General features: G+C 42.1%; 1 protein-coding gene across 15 annotated transcripts in view; it reads left to right on the forward strand.

Moving 5' to 3' along the window:
• Positions 1-4,471: 4,471 nt before the first annotated feature.
• LPAR1 (lysophosphatidic acid receptor 1) overlaps positions 4,472-21,297 on the forward strand; it is a 171,266-nt gene continuing 154,440 nt past the window's right edge. For 4 of the 15 annotated variants that reach the window (XM_077965304.1, XM_077965310.1, XM_015117080.3 and 1 more), the window contains exon 1: positions 5,410-5,696. Coding sequence is in view for 1 of the 15 variants with exons in the window: in XM_077965302.1 (XP_077821428.1) it covers positions 4,937-4,993 (57 nt within the window). In the remaining 14 variants the exon portion in view is untranslated. 15 annotated transcript variants of the gene reach the window in all.

The raw sequence follows: 21,297 nt of genomic DNA on the forward strand, positions 1-21,297 counted from the left end.
AAAACACATTGAACATGGTTTAATAACACTATATGTAGAATTTATCATTTTTTATTCCTTATTGGATTGGTCTAGTATTTTCTTTTCTATGGGTTTGTCAGGTTTTGGTATCAAAATTTTATTAGCTCATAATGGACTGGGGTGTTTTTCTTCTTTTTCTATGCTTTGCAACCATTTGAATAGAGGTTATTTGTCTATGAAGATTTGGTAAGTCTTATCAACCAAAACTTTGAACTTTTTTGCATATTTATTTAGAAATAAGAATTTAAATTATTTAAAGGTTTTAAATACATTCATATTATTTTTGAATTAATACAATTTTATAATTTATTAAAAGTATTTCAGCTCTGTAATTTTGCTGTTTTTCAAGTTTTAAAAATATTGAGCTTTATATTACTTTAAAATTTTGCACATAAAGTAAAATTTTCTTGATATGTTTATCATACATTTAAATGTACTCTGGCCAGGCACGATGGCTCATGCCTATAATCCCAGCATTTTGGGAGGCTGAGGCAGGCAGATCACCTGAGGTCAGGAGTTCGAGACCAGCCTGACTAACATGGAGAAACCCCGTCTCTACTAAAAATACAAAATTAGCTGGGCATGGTGGCACACACCTGTAATGCCAGCTATTCAGGAGGCTGAGGCAGGAGAATCACTTGAACACAGGAGGCAGAGTTTGTGGTAAGCCGAGATTGTGCCATTGCAGCCTGGGCAACGAGAATGAAACTCCATCTTAAATAAATAAATAAATAAATGTACCTCAATTAAAATCATACAAAATGTAACTATACTGTCTTGCTAAATTACACTACAGAGAGTTTGCATGAGTTTATATCTATATTGCAAATATCATTATTTAAAAAAATATTTGTTAACAAAGGAAAATGTAAAATCATATATTATTTTAATTTTCATCTTTTATTGAATTAAGAATCAATTTATTGAAGAAAGTGTTTCAGCCAAGTTTTTTAATGTTCATAGTTTTCTTAGATTTAAAAAGTTCTACTAAAACTGTAATCATAATCTCCATATTCATAGCCTTGTTTCTTTTCTTTTTCATTGTCAATTTTACCAGAAATTTATCTATTTTACTATTGTTCTATAGAACTGGGTTTTTGTTTTGTTGACCCTTTCTATGATTTCTTTGTATCCAGATCCATTTTCAGCTTTAGAGTTGTATATATAACACCCATATATTTTTTTCCTGTTCCTTTTCTGTCTTCACTCTGTTTTAGATCTAAGCCTTTTTTGCTTTGGATGAGGGAGCCTACAGAGAAAGGATTTGCTAGCCTTGACCTACTTCTGATATTACCCAGATTATTCATGCAGATGTATGTGATAAGAAAAACGTGTACACAGAGTTACTCTGTTTGGGGCTTTCATTGCAGCCTAGTCCTTGCAGGAGGCTGCTGCACGCAAACCCAAATTCTCTCCGTTTTTGGAGTCTCCTTATGCCACCTGTACTCTAAAGAGTGTTATTATTATTATTTTTTTTACTAAATTGGGCTGCCCCACCCACTTTTGCCACTGGCCTTTTAAAATAGAAAGGTGTCCTAAGGAGAATGCTTTTTTTTCCCCCCTAGCCAAGGGGAAAAATACTGGAGAGGCACAAATACCCTAGTTCAAGGAGGAAGAAAACAATGCCTGCAGGCATCTGCAAAACTTTCCCGAAAAGGCTGAGTTCTCTCAGGGTATTGTTTCACCAAAACACAGTCTTTGAATCAGTCTCTACCTTAATAGACTGGAGGGAAAGTTTCCAACAGATCGTTTTGCTGATAGTTTTGATTACTCTCTAATAGAAAATTTCAAAAGCTTTTTGCCAGAGGGAAGTAAACAGAGGGAGGAAGAGAGAACTCTTCCATGAGTGTGCCATGACTGGGGAAGCTTTTGAGCAAATAATAGTGCCAAAGGCAGTGACAGCCAATTTTTCCACCCTAAATGCTTCTTAAATTATAGTCCTTGGATCACTAGCTTATATCAATAGTCTGACAAGGTCTATGGTGTCCTTCCAGATACTAATGTAAAACCCAAACTTGAAATATCCATCACAGTGTTTCATTTTGCTAAACTTTTTCTTTTTTTGAGACAGAGTCTTGTTCTGTTGCCCAGGCTGGAGTGCAGTGGTTCAATCTTGGCTCACTGCAATCTCTGCCTCCCAAGTTCAAGAGATTCTCATGCCTCAGCCTCCCGATAGCTGGGACTACAGGCATGTGCCACTATACCAGCTAATTTTTGTATTTTTAGTAGAGACAGACATGTTGGCCAGGCTGGTCTCAAACTCTTGGCCTCCAGTGATCTGCCCACCTCGGCCTCCCCCAAGATGCTGGGATTACAGGCGGGAGCCACTATGCCTGGCTTCATTTTGCTGAACATATATATATATTTAAAAATGTAAAAACTTTTTAAAGAGACAGGGTCTGGCTCTGTTGCCCAGGCTAGAGTGCAGTGGCACAATCACAGTTCACTGCAGCTTCGGACTCCTGGGCTCAAGTGCTCCTCTTGCCTCAGCCTCCCAAAGTGCTGGGATTACAAGCATGAGCCACTGTGGCTAAGTATATTTTTTGTCATGTTTGACAGCTCCAGGTGTCTTTTGGTTCTTTGCCTCTGCTGAAGTCATTCGAAGAAACAAATCTAAAGAAATCCTGCTTGGCAGAGGGTAGGAGAGAAAGGTTAGGACAGAAAGCATCAGGATGACTCTTCAAGAAAGGGAATGTCTGAATGTTAAGAGGACTACAGACAGGAGAAAACATTCAAGAAAATTTATCAAAGTATTCTTTGTTCCTGTTGAAACCTCATCATCAATGTTAGTGTCTTTAGAAGCCCACTCAAATATATTATTTTACTTTGATAGAAGACAACTTGGAACCATATAAAAGACTGCACTGGTACTATCATTCCATTTTACAGATGAGAAAAGTAGCTCATTTGGAACATAATGAGCTAGGTTTTATGGATTAATCTAGAAGATGAACTGAATTCTGTATTGTATTTCATTTTCTCTGTCCTTTTCCACTGGATGTACATACCTACATTTAATTTTAAAGTTATCGATCTAAAGCTGGCTGCAGAAGCTGTCTCATTCAGACAGGTCCACGCTTGTCAGGAAGACAGGTCTGTCCAGGCAGACCTTTTAATTTGTTCTATATTTCATTTCAGGCCACAGCAGGCCAAATAAAGAGGAAATGAAGTGTTTTATAGCAAATAGCTTACTTTTGAATACACATGTCTTGTATGGACAGGCCTCCCAATTTGATGTTAGAAGGGGCCACAGAGTAGTTAAGATAGTTAATATGTAGTCAAAACAGAAGCAACTGTGTTCCTTAAGAAGGTAAGAGAAAAAAATCAACATATTAAAAATATTCAAGTTGAGTGGTAAGAAACTCCTTTTACCCAACCTTTGATTTATGGGGAAAGGCTAAACATGGAAATAATTAATTTTAAAATGTTCTTTATATTAGATATAGAAGTATTGGTGTTAAGAAATCTGACAGTAAGTAGAGTGTATAGGAAGAAAGAGACAGGAAAATTAGCTAACAAGTGATTTTTCTGAATTGAGTAGAGCTATGGTTAAAAACATACGGAAACCTCTTTCGAGTATATTTTTTTCTTACCAATATATATGATACTTAGATTTTATAGTGAACATTTGCCTATTCATCCCAATATAATATTTCTTATAGTTTAGTATCAACCCCTATCATTATCTGTGAGATAAAGGAGTGGTCTGTATTCATGGGTATACGTATTTATACACATTTCTGCATGCTGTACACAAACATGGTAGCATTGTGCATGAACATATTAGCACTGTGCATGTACTAAAATTTCAATTTTTTCACATAGTAAATTGTTATAAAACAAATCATATATTGGTAGGAAAGGTATAGAAAGCAAAGTTATTTAAAGTGGATTTTTAAAAAAGATTCGATTTTTTTTTTTTTTTTTTAAAGAGTAGAACCATTGTTTTAAAAAGGAAACAGCTTTAGATAGTAAATTATTTACAGCCAGGGCTCAGCCCTGACCATCCTGCGAAAACCACACGAGCTTGGTCAAGGTTCTAAGCAGTCACCGGTGGGAGATGGTCATGGTCCCGTCACAGCATAACTCACTTGAGGCTTGAAAAGCTTCCGTCCAACTGCGGTTTGCAGTGACTTTTCTCTTCTGCAAAGCCCACGGTTACCGGGTGGCCACCACCAACATAGCCCTGCCTCGCTGTTCTGCGTTTCTCTCAATGGGATCAGTCCTGCTGAGTCCCCATGCCTTACTGCTGTCGTGCTGTGTCCTCTGTGCCATTTCAAGGCGAGGGCTTATGAAACTTTTACTCGCACGCTGCTATTTTTGATATGCGGTGGCCTTAGCTGTGCAGCGAGAGGTTGATAATTCTGATTACTCCGGAAATCCTGGGAAGCCAAAAGTGGGAGATGGGTGTGGTGAGGTGGCGTGGCTAGGGAGACCCCATCTAGTGGGTGTTGTTATAAGACCTGGGCGAATCCCTGTGGCTGCCACTCTCCTGAGAATGATCCCTGGGCCTTAATTCCGCGCCGCGCCCACCTACACCTCCAGGTGTGCAGTCCCCGCCCTTAATTACTCTCACTAAAATTGATAGTTTACACTTGCAAAGCTACACTGGGAAAGCGGAAGAGAAATTTATAATCATGGATATGGAGAACTAGGGGAGCAGACACACTTGCTTTGGTTTACAGATCCAGTGAAGTGAAAAATCAGAACTAGAAACGTATGCACCTTCCTAGCAGCAAAGCCGCCTCTGCGTTCTTTTCAGCCTCCAGTGTAGGGCGGCGCTGGGAGAAACTTTGCGCCTTCTGGAAAGTTTAGAAAATGAACCACGAAAGAGAGGCCACATTTCGGGGGTTTGTGGGCCCCGCGATGTTTTCCAGAGCTTTTCGAGTGGCAAGAGGAGAGCGACAACGTGAAAATGCCCCGTGCCGTGCCGGGGCGTCCACCGGAGTTCTGCCAGCTGTCCCGCGCTGGGGTGAGCTCAGGAGGGGCGGGGGTGGGACCCGAGCTGGCGGCCACGGGTCTCCCGCTGCGGGTCTGTCGGCTCGGGGGCGGGGCGGGGGAGGCTGCTGAGATAATGAATGGGAGGCTAAGGCCACCCCCTAGCCCCGGCCCTGCAGCCAGCGAGGGCTGTCGAGCCAATGAATGGAGGAAGGGGCGCAGAAGTCAGGGGCGCTGGGGGCGCCACGCCAGGTAAGGGGTCCAGCTTGGGAGCGGGGAGGGCGGACTCTGGGGTCCCGGGAGTTGCTGACTTGTGCTACGTGGAGCAAGCAGAAAAGAAGGAAGGCGGAGGAAGAGAGGACGCTGGCGTCGGCGCTGCTCCTCCGGCCCTCCCTCTGCGCCCCCTCCTCCTGCCAGCGCGCCAAAGCCGGGCCGTAGGGGCCGACCGGCGGCTGACGCTCCCCGAGTGGCTACTCCGTCTGCAGCTCCGCTGCTGAGCGCGGGCGGGATCTGGGGCGGCCAGGGCCCGGAGCCGCGGAGCCCTCCCCGCCGCCCGGCCGAGCACGGGATCCCGGCGGGGTGGGCGCAGGGGGCGGCCTCGCTCTGGGCGACGGCCGAGGGGCGGGCGGAGGGACGGGCTCGGCTGGCGGCGGGGCGGGGGCCGCCGGGACTGGGCGCGCGGCCTGAAGCCAACCCGGGGGCGGCGGGAGCGGGACGCGCGGCGGCGGCAAGCGCAGGTAAAGGGGCAGGCGCGGCGTGTGGGGACGGCGCCCCCTGGGCGCGAAGCCAGAGGCCGCGGCGACGGCTCGTTAGCCACACGGCGCGCTGGGCTCACACTGTCCGGCGGTGGACGGGCTTTGTGGTTGGGGGCGCGCGTGCGGGTGCCAGAGAGAGTGTGAGTGCGCGCGCTGGGCCGCGGCGCGGGTGGGTGGCCGTGCGTTCTTACTAGCCGGCCTGCAGGAGGCGAGGCTCCCCGGACCTCCCGCACCCAGCGGCTGACCGATCCTCGGGAGGGAAGTTGCCGCAACCGCCCGGGCCGCCGGCCCTCCTGTCTCGCTCCAGGTCAGTGCGCCCCGGGGCCCGCCCAAGTGACACGTAGGTGGCCTCCGGTTACCTGGGTCGGGGTGGGTGCGCGGGAGGGCTTACGAGGGGGCCTCGAAATTCTCCCAAAACCTCGTCCTGCTGGACGTGCACCTCCGAGGGGTCCCTGCGCCACTGGGGCTCCCACACCTCTCGTTTCCCACTGACGAGTCGGTTGTCCCCTCACACCGGGCTGAGGACTTTTAACTAAGTTTCTGTCCAGCCGCCTAACAAACGTGCTTAGCAAGTAACTGGAGGTTGTAAGGCAAGGGAGGGACCTGGCTTTGAGTTGATGGTTTTGAAATCGACGGCTCCTTTGGCTTGCGTAGGACTGCTTTGTGGTGAATGGATTTAAAGTTTATTCTTGTTTTTCTTTGCTGCCATTTGGCCTTTGAAATGTTACGAGTGAAGGCATTCGGGACTTGCTGCTGCCTGCTGTCTGGGGCCTGAGGTTGTGGCTCTCCGCTTCTGCTCCCCCCTCTTCATTTTTGTTGAAATCCGTGGATTTTTTCATAAATGTGGGTACTGACTTGTTTCACTATGGACGCGTCGTTTCCTATGGGGTTAGATAGATATTGGTAAACATCAATATTGAAAACGTAAATAATGATCACAGCGAAATCCTCTATTCCTTCAGGCTCTAACAGTTTGTTTTTCACGTATTTGCATAAGTGTGTTTGCTCAGCTAAGCATAACTGGTAAGCCAGAGGTCTGTGATTCAGAGTCTGCAGTTCTGGTTAAGGGGAGACTGTGCACTTGGAAAATGCGAAGTTTTTAAAGAAGTTATTCCCTTGCCAGATAGAAGAGTGAGTCCAAGGAAAAAGAGGGAATGTTAAAGGTATGGTTATTGAACCAAACTAAATAGCATTAAAATACACAGGGAGGTAGAATGTCACCTAGTTGTTCCTGCCCTTGATTTCCATATCCCAGTAGGAGCGAGTATAATTGCCCCAATGCAAAATTATGAATAATAATCAGCATTGTAAGTATATTAAGGTTGCATTTTTTTCTTGATACTTGTCTAATTTGAGGATAAAAACACCAAGTGGCAAGAGAAGGAGGTAGCTTGAGGCAGGATGGCACGGGCGGGGAGCGAGGAGGGAAGGCTGGGTTGTCATCATCCGAGCCCGCAAGGCACAACACGTCCCCTAGCGGCGCGACCTCAGCCGGTCGGGTCAGCTCAGCTCCTGGTCTCCGTCTCCCCATCCGGAAAATGGAAGGGGTTGGTGATCCTTGCTGTTCCTTCCAGCTTCCCGAATAGCTAGAAACCGGTGGGAGGTTATTTTATGTTAGAGCAGTAGGAAAAGGTAGGGGGGAAGTGAGAGGTCCAGAGAGCCAGGAAGATGGAAGAAAACCAGCAACAGAGGATGCCTGGAGGAGAAAAATCCTTGAGCTGGGAGCTCATTTCCTCTGTTTTTTTTTTTTTTTCTTTTCCTCAAGGGAATCAATAATACTTCCCCCCTCAGATCAGTCTCTTGTTACCTTTATTATTTAAAGCTTGTGAGTTTGCTTAGCTGCACTAAGGTGAGGTCAAGGTGATTCTTGCGGTCTGACTTCTACTAGGCATCACTTGACCCATTTGCATCATTGTCTCTCAGGGGAACAGCTCCTACTCAGGTCTGTGGGCACACAGCACTCTCCCTGTGAGTGATGGGAAAGAAATAACAGAGGTAAGAATGTAAGTGGCAGCCCTTTCGAAACTTCTATTTTTGTTCAAAGCTAATACTTTCCAGAAAGTAATTTGATTTTTTTGTTGTTGTTGTTTCAAATTATACCGTATAGACTCTGCAAGGTTTTACTGAATCTATTCCATTAGTGACCTACTGGAACATTCAAAGAATAAAAATTTCACTTGCTCAGTGTTTTTGATACACAGTGACATTCAGTCTGAAGTAAGTGATATTTAGGGCCAAGAATAATTTCAAATGCTTAGTATGGAAAGTTGCAATCTGGGCAGAATACACTGTATCATTTTCACTGGGAAGCTCCAAGTATTCAGCAGATAACAGAACTTTTAGAATTTAGTTTGAAGTCAAGATTTTAATGTCTGTGCTTGATGTGTGGCCTGTCTTCCTTTTCTTTTATGTTTTGGTATCAATATGCCTACGCCCTTGAGGAACGTTATTTATTTTAAAAGCTGAACTGTGATGTAATAAAAACTTAAACATAAGCTCTTGGTTTAAAGTCCAATAGTCTTCTCTGGCCTTAAGTCAGCATCATACTACTGTTTGGTTTCTTATTTTTACATGTCATGTTACCCTCCTATTTAAATATCCTTGGCCAGGTGTGGTGGCTCATGCCTGTAATCCCAACGTTTGGGAGGCTGAGGCAGGAGGATCACTTGAAGCCAGGAGTTTGAGACCAGCCTGGGCAACATAGTGAGACACTGTCTCTACAAAAAAGGAAATACATTAGCTGGGTATGGTGGCATGTGCATGTAGTCTCAGCTACTTGGGAGGCGGAGGAGGGAGGATGGCTTCAGCCCAGGATTCAAGGCTGCAGTGAGCTGTGATTGTGCCATTGCACTACAGCCTGGGTGACAGAGAGAGACTGTCTCTTAAAAAAAAAAAAAAAACTTAGGGAAAACTATTATGGATGTCTTAGAAAGTTGAGAGAAAAGGAGGCGATTTTATTTCAGCAAACAGTTACTGAATTCCTTCCATGTGGTAGATGCAAGGATGGTGAAAAGGAAGCTCCAGAAAGAACTGCAACGCAGGGGGGAAAGACGCAGCGAGCCTCACGGGTTATATTGAATAGTATGTGCAGTGTTGTGTAGCTGGGTGGTAGCTGTAGAGTCCAAGAACTTTGTCATGCCAGGGAATGGAGAATTACGTTTTGATTCAGGGGATGACTTTATAAATGTGGCTTGAAGAATAACATATCTTTTAAAAGACAAATGGTGGGGTAATGAAGACGAAGTGAGAGTGTGGGGTGATGAAGGCTGGAAAGTTACAAAGGGACAAATTGTGGAGGAGTTGTGCTACATGGGGATAGGGAGGTGAGGAGGAAGTATTACGTAACCTCAAGATGTGGAAAGACACTGAATAACACATATTGGGGCAGAGTGAGGGGTGCAGTGATGGACGGAGGACTGGGCTTTTATTCCACTACAATCCGTGTAACTTATGGCTGCTAGGTTTTAAGACACTATTGCCAGTTTACTCAAATTATATAAAGGTTGTAGAATAAACTAATAAGTGGTTTCTTCCTCCCCACTCCCCGCAAATTGATAGTGCTTTGTACTTTTGAGAAATTTAATTTAGTAAAAATTAATGATGCTATTGTGTTACAGCTGGACCTTGTGGAGCCTTTTGAACATGTGGGATTGAAGTCATTCTGCAAGCACAGAGCTGTCCAAGAAAACATTTTTTTTTCCCCTCTCTCTTTTTTGTTTAGGGAAGGGCTTGCTGGTTAATGCTAATTTAAACATGACTCTTCTGGCAACTGGCATTCTTGACCCTGTTTATGTTATACATGGTATTTAACCACAGTGGTTGGGTATTTGCAGCACAGAAGAAAAAGAATTATTATTAGTTTGAAACTGGCATTAATGCCTCTGTAAATGATAGGGCAAGGCGGTAGAGGGAAGGAGAGAGAGGGGGAAACCAAGTAGCACCCTGGGTACTGCAGTGAGAGATGACATAACGATGAGAATTCTTTAAGTTTAACTTCCAGTAGAAGTAACTTGCTTTCTATATATTTTAAATCCCTAGAGCTAAAGCATTTAACTTATCATCTTCACTCTGTGGGATCCATTTGGGAGAGGTATTCAGGAGCTCTGTAGGTTCACATGTGCTCCCCAGTACCTCTGTGTCACAGGAGGATATACATCGGTTTTCAGTTGCATGTCAGAGGTGCAACTGACTTGGATGTCTCTGAATTGCTCTTAAATCTGGAGATGCTAGGGTACCCAGGAGACAGACAGGAAAAAGAAGAGGCTGGGCACAGTGACTAACGCCTGTAATCCCAGCACTTTGGAGGCTGAGGCGGGTGGACCTCACCTGAGATAATAGTTTGAGACCAGCCTGGCCAACATGGTGAAACCTTGTGTCTACTAAAAATACAAAAAATTAGCCGGGTGTGGTGCTGGGCATCTGTAATACCAGCTACTCAGGAGGCTGAGGCAGGAGAATTGCTTGAACCCGGGAGGTGGAGGTTGCAGTGAGCCAAAATTGTGCCATTGCACTCCAGCCTGGGCAGACAGAGTGAGACTCCATCTCAAAAAAGTAAAAATAAAAAAAAAAGAAAAAGAAAAAGAAGCTGGCCGAATTTCTTTCAATTACCTTGTGGATTCAATTTGAATGAATGATCTTCCCAGAAGTTTGTTTTATCTTCTGCAAGGGAACTTGAGTTTGGCATGTTTAATAAATTAAGTTAATTAAGTTGGAGAAGCCCAAGGTTAGTACACTTCATTTTAGGACACACTTTTGGTGGGGGAAGTGGAGGGGTGGTGTGGCGGTGGTGATGATTTTATTTAAACTCCTTGGCATTTTTTAGCAGGTTAGTATGATTTCAAAGCAGTGTTGTTGTTGTATTATTAACTTGTGGGACTGCGCCAAAGAAAATTGTCTTAATACTTGCATGTCCCTGTCATCTAATCAGTGCTATAGAAACTTTAACACTGAAGTCCATGTAAAATTCTAATTATTTTTTTTTCCAGAAATGAAAGAGAACTATTTTACTACATTCATGGATTTAGGTTATAATTTATTTTATTTTTGTGTTACTGTTTAAAAAAAGTGATATAATGACAGGGCAGACCCTTAATTTTAGTCCAGTGCTAAAACAAACATGCAATAAGCTTGCATGAGGCAGGGCAAGCTGTGTTTGTTGTATTATGAAAATAAAGGAAAATGTTTTCAAAACCAGCCTTTTTCTCTAAAAGCAAAAGACTTTGACTAATACCTGGCCATGGGTGGGATTTCCAACTGTTGGTTGAAGGAAATTTTGTTCATTATGGCCATTACGTATGCTATGTTTCTCAGAGTTTAGGATTTGCTATGCTGAGATTGCTACTGTGAACCATTTCTTTATAGCAAGTTTCCCTGTATTCATTACCTTATGTGTCTAAACAATGCTCTAGATTAGACTTTATGTCGATCTGCTATACTAAATTTTCTTCCCCTGTGTCTAGGTGTTCTCTTTGACCAACCTTTAACTGCCCTGGTTCTGAAATTCTGCCCTAATTGAAGGATATTCCTGGGTCTTTGGAGGGAGAAATGGTTCAGGGGCAGAGGCAGAGGAAACATGTTTTTTTTGTTTTGTTTTGTTTTGTTTTGTTTTTTTAAGCCCCCATCTCAGGAGCACTTAACTGACTGCCTACTATATACCAGACTTTGTGCTAGTTACTAGGGGTGAGTGTGAATAAGGCAGGAATCCCACCCTCCAGGAGGAGCTTACACACGATTAACAGATAATTACAATTCAGTGTAACAAGTTTTATGAGAGAGAGAACTTTGCGGGAGCACCAAGCGAAGCACTTGACCCTTAGCGGTGAGGTGGTGGAGGTCAGGGAATGCTCCTGGAAGGTTAGGATCTGGAAGGACCCTGGGAGATAAACCAAGCCTAGAAGAGGTAAAAAAGGGATCAAGAGGCTTTCTATCTCCAGTTTTGCTACTCCTGGGTAGGTCAAAGTGCCTGTCTTTTTACATCTGGAAAATAAGAATAAGAACTGATATCTGGTTGGTAATTCTAGTTTTCATTTACGACGTGTTCCTTAATCCTTTATATTACTCTTTCTTCCATATTCAGTAGACATTTGTACCCACCCTGTACTGGGAAGATAGCACTGCAGGAAACAAGATGTGAATGGACCCCTTCTGTCATGGAACTTCCTTCTATCATATGACATTAGTAGGAGAAGTTCTTTTAAAATGCCTTCAAACTCAGGCATATGTATCTTGTTATTCTTCCATTTTAAGAAAATTTTCTGCAAGATAATCTCAATACCTTGAGGTGAGCTGGCCTTTCCCACTGAGGGAAGGAGACCACAGAGCCTGGTAATCTGATTTTCATTTCATATGCTTGAAATATTTTGCTAGGATTTATCTGTTTTGAAGTCTAGAGATAGACATAGCTGTGTTTTATCTATAGCCCTGCCTTGCTTCCATCTCATTTTCTCTATTCTTACTTTTAACCCAACTTGTGTTTGAGGTTCTTTGCTCAGTGTATAGTTTGCTTTGTAGAATAATTCAAATCTAGTGCCTGTGGAAAGTCAGACTTATTTTTTATTTATTTGAGATAGGGTCTTGGAGTGCAATGGCATAATCCTGGCTCACTGCAGCCTTGACCTCCTGGGCTCAAACTATTCTCCCACTACAGCCTTCCAAGTGGCTAGGACTGCAGGTGTGTGCCACTATGCCTGGTATTTTTTTCTTTTTCTTTTTCTTTTTTAAGAAATGGGCTCTCACTACATTACCCAGGCTAGTCTCAAACTCCTGGGCTCAAGGGATCCTCTCACCTTGGCCTCCCAAAGTGTTGGGATGACAGGTGTGAGCCACCGCATCTGGCTAATACTTATTTTGAAGTCACCCTATCATGGTGCTTTGCTTCACTAATGCATTTCACTTATGATCTTCAAGTCACTCAGGGATGTAAACACAATAGAAAGCATCCCAACCAGAGGAAGGTAGCTGCATTCATTTACAAATTTCTTTTTTGCAATGATTCAAACACTACAGATGTGTCTAAAGTAAACATAAAAAATCTCTCTCTGCCACTTTAACCTTACACATCTGATATCAGTTTGTTCCATAGCCTTCCATAGTTGTCCTTTTGCTTATACAAACCTACAAAAATTAGTACTTATGTATATTTATGTGTGTGTGGGATGAGTGTGGGTATGTTTTTACATACTCATATGTATGTTTGTGTGTGTATCTGTCTGTGCCTGCCCCCCTTTTCTTTTGCTTTAGAGCGGCTATACTTGAGGCTGCCATGAAGAGTGAGAAGTTTGAAGCTGGAAGAGCCTGCATGGGCCCTTCTTGAACTTGTGCAGCATGACATCACTCAAGAGTTCTTGTCAGAGTGATAATGAATGTCTGGCTATTGTAAATGGGAACAAGAAAACTATTTCCAGCTGTGCAACAACCAAGATGACAAAAAGCATTGCAGAGAATATTATTGCCACAAGGACCCTGCTTCATCTGGGTCTCAGACAACAGGAGGAGGGGCATTTTGGAGCATGCGTTTGGCATCTGTGAAACTTTTGTTAGGTAGAAAACAAGTCCTGGATGAAAGGCCTATCAGCCACTTCTGGAGCAGAGAAGATAGAGTTATTAATTATAGGCAGGTTTCATTGCAGGAGTATTCAATGAGAACCCCCGCCTTAGAAGTCTGTAATCAGCAGATGATAAGGATGGTGTGTTCTTACTAAGAGAATAACACAAATGAAACAGAGTTGCCTTTTGTTAAGGGGATGCTTTGCCTTCTTGGACTACGATTCTGGGGAGAAGGATTATTGTCAAGTAAATGAGGCATTCATTCTGTGCCCACTATTTATTGTAGTTCCACAGAGAGCTACTTGCTTTACTTTCTGACTAGGCACAAAGAAGTAAAGGTTCAAAGGCTAGGGCAAGGTGACTGACTTTTCCAGATTCAGCACCATATGTTCTCTGGTCACTTTGAGACGCTGTCAATTTAGTTTTGTGCAACTGAGATCTTGGAGAACTTCTGTGTCCTCTGTGTTTGGCTGAGGACACTAATTTTTTTTTTTTTTTTTTTTTTTTTGAAGTGGAGTCTCACTTTATCGTCCAGGCTGGGGTGCAATGGCATGATCTTGGCTCACTGCCTCCTGGGTTCAAGCAATTCTCTTGCCTCAGCCTTCCAAGTAGCTGGGACCACAGACGTGTGCCACCATGCTTGGCTAATTTTTTTTGTATTTTTTGGTAGAGATGGGGTTTCGCCATGTTGGCCAGGCTGGTCTTGGACTCCTGGCCTCAAGTGAACCACCTGCCTCGGCCTCTCAAAGTGCTGGGTTTATAGGTGCAAGCCATCGTGCTTGGCCTGAGGACACTAAAGTCAAAAAATTTAAGAAAGTATGGTCTCCACTCTTGAGTAGGTCATGAACATGGAGTGACATGGACTCAAATCATTAAGATCAGGTAGGTGGTGATGAATATGGTAAACCAAGGTTCAAACAAAGAGCTTTCTGCGTATGTGAGGATGGAGAGGGTAAGTCAGCCTTAGAGGGAGGAAATGACTTGCAGCAGGATGCCAGCCTCGATGGTCTGTGGAGCTCATTCCATGAAGAAGAGTAATGAGGAAGACCCATTGAGTGACAGGCTTGGGGAGGAGTGCCTGGAATTGATGGTTTGTGGCAGGAAGTGGTGGGACCAGTCTCAAAGGTTGTGGAGGTAGAAGGGTACTGGAGACTACTGAGGACAAAAAAGGGCATGTTGATGCCATTACCAGACAGGACATGAGAGTATGCTGATTGTTGCAGTAAGGCTTGTTAGTTTTAGACATGTCTAAAACCACGCAGGCAGAGATTTTCAGCTGGTAGCTGGCAATTTGAGTTTGAAGTTTAGCTGAGGAGTCAGTTGGCAGTATTCAGGAATAATTGCTAAATGTAGAAGTAAATGCCAGTGAAATGTGTGTGATAAGATGGAGAGCACTTTTAGAGTGAAAAGAGTGATATATTTTCACAAGGACAAGACTTATTTCAATTCAATATTTTTCTTTAGCAGATTAAAGTAGTTTTATGGGTTATCAAGCATTTGTTGAGTATTTACTATGGCTTCTCTTGATAGGTGGTCCTGGGCATATAGGAAGGAAATGGTGCAAATTTCAACAATATCCCATTGGGGTGAACAAAAAATCCCTGAAACAGCCCATTACAGCTATTGTTATCTGGAAAAAACTTCTTACCATAATTAGGTGGTGATTTGAGGTCTGGGGGAAATTGCAGATACAGTTTTTTTTTTTTTTTTTTTTTTTTGAGACGGAGTCTGGCTCTGTCACCCAAGCTGGAGTGCAGTGGCTGGATCTCAGCTCACTGCAAGCTCTACCTCCCGGGTTTACGCCATTCTCCTACCTCAGCCTCCTGAGGAGCTGGGACTACAGGTGCCCGCCACCTTGCCCGGCTAGTTTTTTGTATTTTTGTTAGTAGAGACAGGGTTTCACTGTGTTAGCCAGGATGGTCTCGATCTCCTGACCTCGTGATCCACCCGTCTCGGCCTCCCAAAGTGCTGGGATTACAGGCTTGAGCCACCGCGCCCCGCCTTGCAGTTATAGTTTTAATATACTGTAGGACTAGTGACAGTGAGTGTCACATTGCTGTCATATAAAAGATAAACCTTCCAGAAGAACTTTGGAAATTTCAGTAGCCTAAAGATCACACTTCGAGAAACTCATAAAAGTTTGTCATAGAGGTTTTAAAAGCTGATCAAATAATTTTAAACTCTAGTTGCCTACTAAAAAGTAGGATGCAGTGCAAGTTTGTCCTTTACTTGGTTAAAAAAAAAGTCTTTTTCTAATTAAGAATTTATTTTCACTTTAGATAATTTTATTGGCATGCCTTCTTGCATGCAAGATAGAAAAAAGGTAAGTTTATTCTTAGTTTTCCTTTTTCTAAGCCATTATGATTCTTTTAAATTATACTCATTTCAATTTGATAGGGAAAAACAGTACATGCTCATTTTAAAACATTTGGAATGTACAGGGGATTCATGTGTAATTCCACCACTTAAGATTGACTTTCTTGCTAGGCATGGTGGCTCAGGCTAGTAATCCCAGCACTTTGGGAGGCCAAGGTGGGCAGATCACTTGAGGTCAGGAGTTGAAGACCAGCCTGGCCAACGTGATAAAACCCTGTCTCTACTAAAAATACAAAAATTAGCTGGATGTGCTCTCTTGAACCCAGGAGGCGAAGGTTGCAGTGAGCTGAGTTTGTGCCACTGTACTCCAGCCTGGGTGACAGAGTGAGACTCTGCCTCAAAAAAAAAAAAAAAAAAAAAAAAAAATTTACTTTTACAGAATATTTAACAGCATTCTCCTTTGTATCATAAGTATGTACACAGGCCATTAAAATCTTTCATTTTTAACTTCTAATGGCTACATATTAGTCACACTATTTAATGTGTGTGACTAATTAAATACACCTAATTATGTTTAGTCATTCCGTATCTCTGCTTGCTTCTTTTTGTTTTGTTTTGTTTTTTTTTTTGAGGACTTGTGCTTCTCTGCCCATATTTCCGTGTTGATGTACCCAGAGTTGTATCCTTACTCTAAATGATCTCTGTTTTTGAGCTTATCCACACAGTGGACTGTGGTTTCCTGGTCTGTGTCCTTCTGCGTAGGACGTTCTTTCCTACATATCCACACACCTGCTTTCATTATTTTCATGTCTTAACTCAGAGGTCAACTCCATACTGAGGCCTTCTATCACTGCACTTAAAATTGTGTGACCTTTCCTGTCTACCCAGCTTGCCTGATATTTTCTTCTCCATTGCACTTTCCTTCTGACTTCTTAGATGAGGACAAGACTTAAAAAAAAATTCTGTTTTTGTTTTCTGCTGTTTACCCAAAATATTTTTCTTGTTTTGTTTCTTAAAGACCATGTTTTGCTGTGTCACCCAGGCTGGAGTTCAGTTGCTCAATCATAGCTCACTGTGGCCTCAAACTCCTGGGCTCAAGCCATCCTCCTGCTTCAGCTTCCTGAGTAGCTGGGACTACAAGCACATGCCACCATGTTTGGTTATTTATTTATTTATTTTTTGGGTAGAGACAGGGTCTTGCTTTATTACTCAGGCTAGTCCCTAACTCTCACCTTGACTTCCCAAACTGTTGGGATTGCAGGCATGAATGCCACACCTGGCCTGTTGATGTGGGGTGGAGAGTTCTGAAATTGAGGCAGTATTTAATAGCCTACCAACCAAAAAAAAGCCCAGGACCAGATGGATTCACAACTGAATTCCACTAGAGATACAAAGAGGAGCTGAGACCATTCCTTCTGAAACTATTCCAAATGATAGAAAAAGAGGGACTCCTCCCTAGCTCATTTTATGAGGCCAGCATCATCCTGATGCTAAAACCTGGCAGAGACATAACAAAAAAAGAAAATTTCAGGCCAATATCCCTGATGAACATTGATGCGAAAATCCTCAATAAGGCAAACTGAATCCAGCAGCACATTAAAAAGCTTATCCACCACAATCAAGTTGGCTTCATCCCTGGGATGCAAAGCTGGTTCAACATATACAAATCAGTAAACGTAATCCATTGCATAAACAGAACCAATGACAAAAACCACATGATTATCTCAATAGATGCAGAAAAGGCCTTCGATAAAATTCAACACCCCTTCATGGTAAAAACACTCAATAAACTAGGTATTGATGGAACATATCTAAAGATAATAAGAGCTATTTATGACAAACCCACAGCCAATATCATACCGAATGGGCAAAAGCTGGAAGCACTCCCTTTGAAAACTGGCATAAGACAAGCATGCCCTCTTTCACCACTCCTATTCAACATAAGTATTGGAAGTTCTGGCCAGGGCAATCAGGCAAGAGAAAAAAAGGGTATTCATACAGGAAGAGACGAAGTCAAATTGTGTTTGTTTGCAGATGACATGATTGTATTTTTAGAAAACCCCATAGTCTCAGCCCCAAATCTCCTTAAGCTGATAAGCTACTTCAGCAAAGCCTCAGAATACAAAATCAATGTGCAAAAATCACAAGCATTCCTATACACCAATATAGATGAACAGAGAGCCAAATAATGAATGAACTCCCATTCACAATTGCTACAAGAGAATAAAATACTTAGGAATACAACTTACAAGGGATGTGAAGGACCTCTTCAAGGACAACTACAAGCCAGTGCTCAAGGAAACAAGAGAGGACACAGACAAATGGAAAAACATTCCATGCTCATGGATAGGAAGAATCAATATCATGAAATTGGCCGTACTGCCCAAAGTAATTTATAGATTCAGTGCTATTGCTATCAAGCCACCATTGACATTCTTCACAGAATTAGAAAAAACTACTTCAAATTTCATGTGGAGCTAAAAAAGGAGCCTGTGTAGCCAAGACAGTCCTAAGCAAAAAGAACAAAGCTGGAGGCATCACGCTACCTGACTTCAAACTATACTACAAGGCTATTACTGGTACGAAAACAGATATATAGACCAATGGAACAGAACAGAGGCCTCAGAAATAACACGACACATCTACAACCATCTGATCTTTGACAAACTGGACAAAAACAAGCAATGGCGAAAGGATTTCCTATTTAATAAATGGTGTTGGGAAAACTGGCTAGCCATATGTAGAAAAATGAAACTGGACCCCTTCCTTACACCTTATACAAAGATTAAGATGGATTACAGATTTAAATGTAGAACTAAAACCATAAAAACCCTAAAAGAAAACCCAGGCAATACCATTCAGGACACAGGCATGTGTGTGCCACCAAAAGCAATTGCAACCAAAGTCAAAATTGACAAGTGGGATCTAACTAAGCTAAAGAGCTTCTGCACAGCAAAAGAAACTATCATCAGAGTGAGCAGGCAACCTACAGAGTGGGAAAAAATTTTTGCAATCTATTCATCTGACAAAAGGCTAATGTCCAGAATCTACAAGGAACTTAAACAAATTTACAAGAAAAAAAGAACTCCATGAAAACGTGGGTGAAGGTTATGAACAGACACTTTTCAAAAGAAGACATTTATGCAGCCAATAAACATATGAAAAAAAGCTCATCATCACTGGTCATTAGAGAAATACAAATCAAAACCACAATGAGATATCATCTCATACCAGTTAGAATGGCGATCATTAAAAAGTCAGGAATCAACAGATGCTGGAGAGGATGTGTAGAAATAGGAACACTTTTATACTGTTGGTGGGACTGTAAATTAGTTCAACCATTGTGGAAGACAGTGTGGTGATTCCTCAAGGATTCAGAGCCAGAAATACCATTTGACCCAGCAATCCCATTCCTGGGTATATACCCAAAGGATTATAAATCATTCTATTTATAAAGACACATGCACACACATGTTTACTGCGGCACTATTTACAATAGCAAAGACTTGGAACCAACTCACATGTCCATGAATGATAGACTGGATAAAGAAAATGTGGCACATATACACCATGGAATACTATGCAGCCATAAAAAAGGATGAGTTCATGCCCTTTGTGGGGACATGGATGAAACTGGAAACTATCATTCTCAGCAAACTAACACAAGAACAGAAAAACTAACACTGCATGTTCTTACTCATAAGTGGGAGTTGAACAATGAGAACATATGGGCACAGAGAGGGGAACATCACACACCGGGGCCTGTCGGGGTGGGGGACAAGGGGAGGGATAACATTAGGAGAAATACCTAATGTAGATGACGAGTTTATGGGTGCAGCAAACCAGCATGGCACATTTATACCTGTGTAACAAACCTGCACGTTCTGTACATGTATTCCAGAACTTAAAGTGTGTGTGTACACACACGCACACACACACACACGCATATATAAAAGATGCTCAGCACACTGAATGTATTAGCTGCCATTTTCATTATCTTCATTGGTAAGTTGAATCATATGAGATTGCTGGTATTTGCTCTTGACCTACATAATGGCAGTTTTCTGCGGTTCAGTCTAATATTACTGGCTCTTCAGATTTATCTGGCCAGTTGCATCTTCCGCATTTCCTGAGTTCAACTCAGGATTTTTTTCTACATTTGTTAGAGAATCTGTCTTGTTGAAGTTCAAAAGGTATGGTATACATCGTGCATATGGTCCCAGAACATGCTTCTTACCCATTTTTTGTACTATGTAGTTAGTGGAAATAATGCCTTGACTTTGGCTTCTTTTTCCTTGTATATTTTTAATGCTATTGCTAATTTTTGTCTTTGTGTGCACCTTCTTGAGCATTTTAATGGGAAATTGGGATGAGTTTTATTGGGCCATTTAGTTCAGTGACTTTTGAACTTTTTAATCATGACCCATAGTTAGAAATGTTCATATATGTATATGAATGAGACGTTAGTTGTATATAGTTTACTACACATAGTAAACTCTGATATTTTCTTTTCTATTTTTTCCTATGATAATTTGTTCATTTTCATTTTTAAAAGTACTGGTTACAACTCATACATTTTGAAAACACTGATCTGGTCATAAACTGCAGTTTGAAAGACACCATCTAGTCTGTTGCTGTGCTGTCTAAAATCAGGTTCATTCATTTTTCAACATCCATTTGTTAGGTACATTAGCGGTTATCTTGGTAGTAGCTGGGAATACAGTGATGAGTAAAGCAGTCGTTATCACTGGAGGCATGATGCATAGAGTCTAGTGGGATGGAGCACATGAACCAAATAAAATCATCCAAATGTATATATACTGTGCATGATCAATTCTGTGGGAGAAAAGAGCAAAAGCGATTAAGCAGGGGAACCTCATCTGACTTTGGGGGTGATTCAGGATTTCCCTGGGGAAGCGACATTTGGTTAGGTCTGCAGAATGAGAATGGGTTAACTCTGTGAAGGACTGAGCAGGGGTGTGTGTGTGGGATTGTAGAGTCATGGAAGAAATAGTAACAGATGCAAAACAGAAAACTGGAAGGGAAAGACAGGTGGAAGGCAATCTTCTTTGTTTGATGAGTTGGCATTTTTTGTGATATTTAGTGGGTCTTCCTGTTTGTGGCTTTTTTTTTTCTTACTTGACAAAAGTCAAATAGGAATGTCAAGGATTTTTTTGGGGAGATGGGTATTAGCGTTTGTTGAAGTAGTTTTGTATTAAAGCAATATCGTATATTGCTAAATAGCAGGGTTTTTTGAAGGCTTGCTCCGTATGAGGAGCTGTACAAAGTTGTGTATGATCTGTAGGAGAAGTAGATTTGGTTGGATTAAAAAATACTTTTATATAGTATAATTACCAATTTTGTAACTATGCATAATTTGTAAGAAATTATAACACTGAAGTTAAGTTTTGGTAAGTGAAGATCAGATGGTTGGGTGAGTATTTCATTGCTTGTTGATTTTGAATATAATGATAGGAATTATTGCTGTGCTAGGATTTTTATTTTTTTAACTTGGTAGGATTTTAGTGTTCGTTTCCCCCATCCTCTTTTAAAACTGCATGAAGAGTTTAAAAGAAAGCTTTTAAATTAGAAATCCGTAAAGTAAGTTGGAGACCACATGAGATGGGAGACCATGATTCAAGTGCCAGTTCTTCCAATGCTGTGCATGGTACCCTTGACCTTTGATACCCAACCTTGGAGGCCCTGGGATCCTTGTCTTAAA

The sequence above is a fragment of the Macaca mulatta genome, chromosome 15 (assembly GCF_049350105.2).
Source record: "Macaca mulatta isolate MMU2019108-1 chromosome 15, T2T-MMU8v2.0, whole genome shotgun sequence".
NCBI lineage: Eukaryota > Metazoa > Chordata > Mammalia > Primates > Cercopithecidae > Macaca > Macaca mulatta.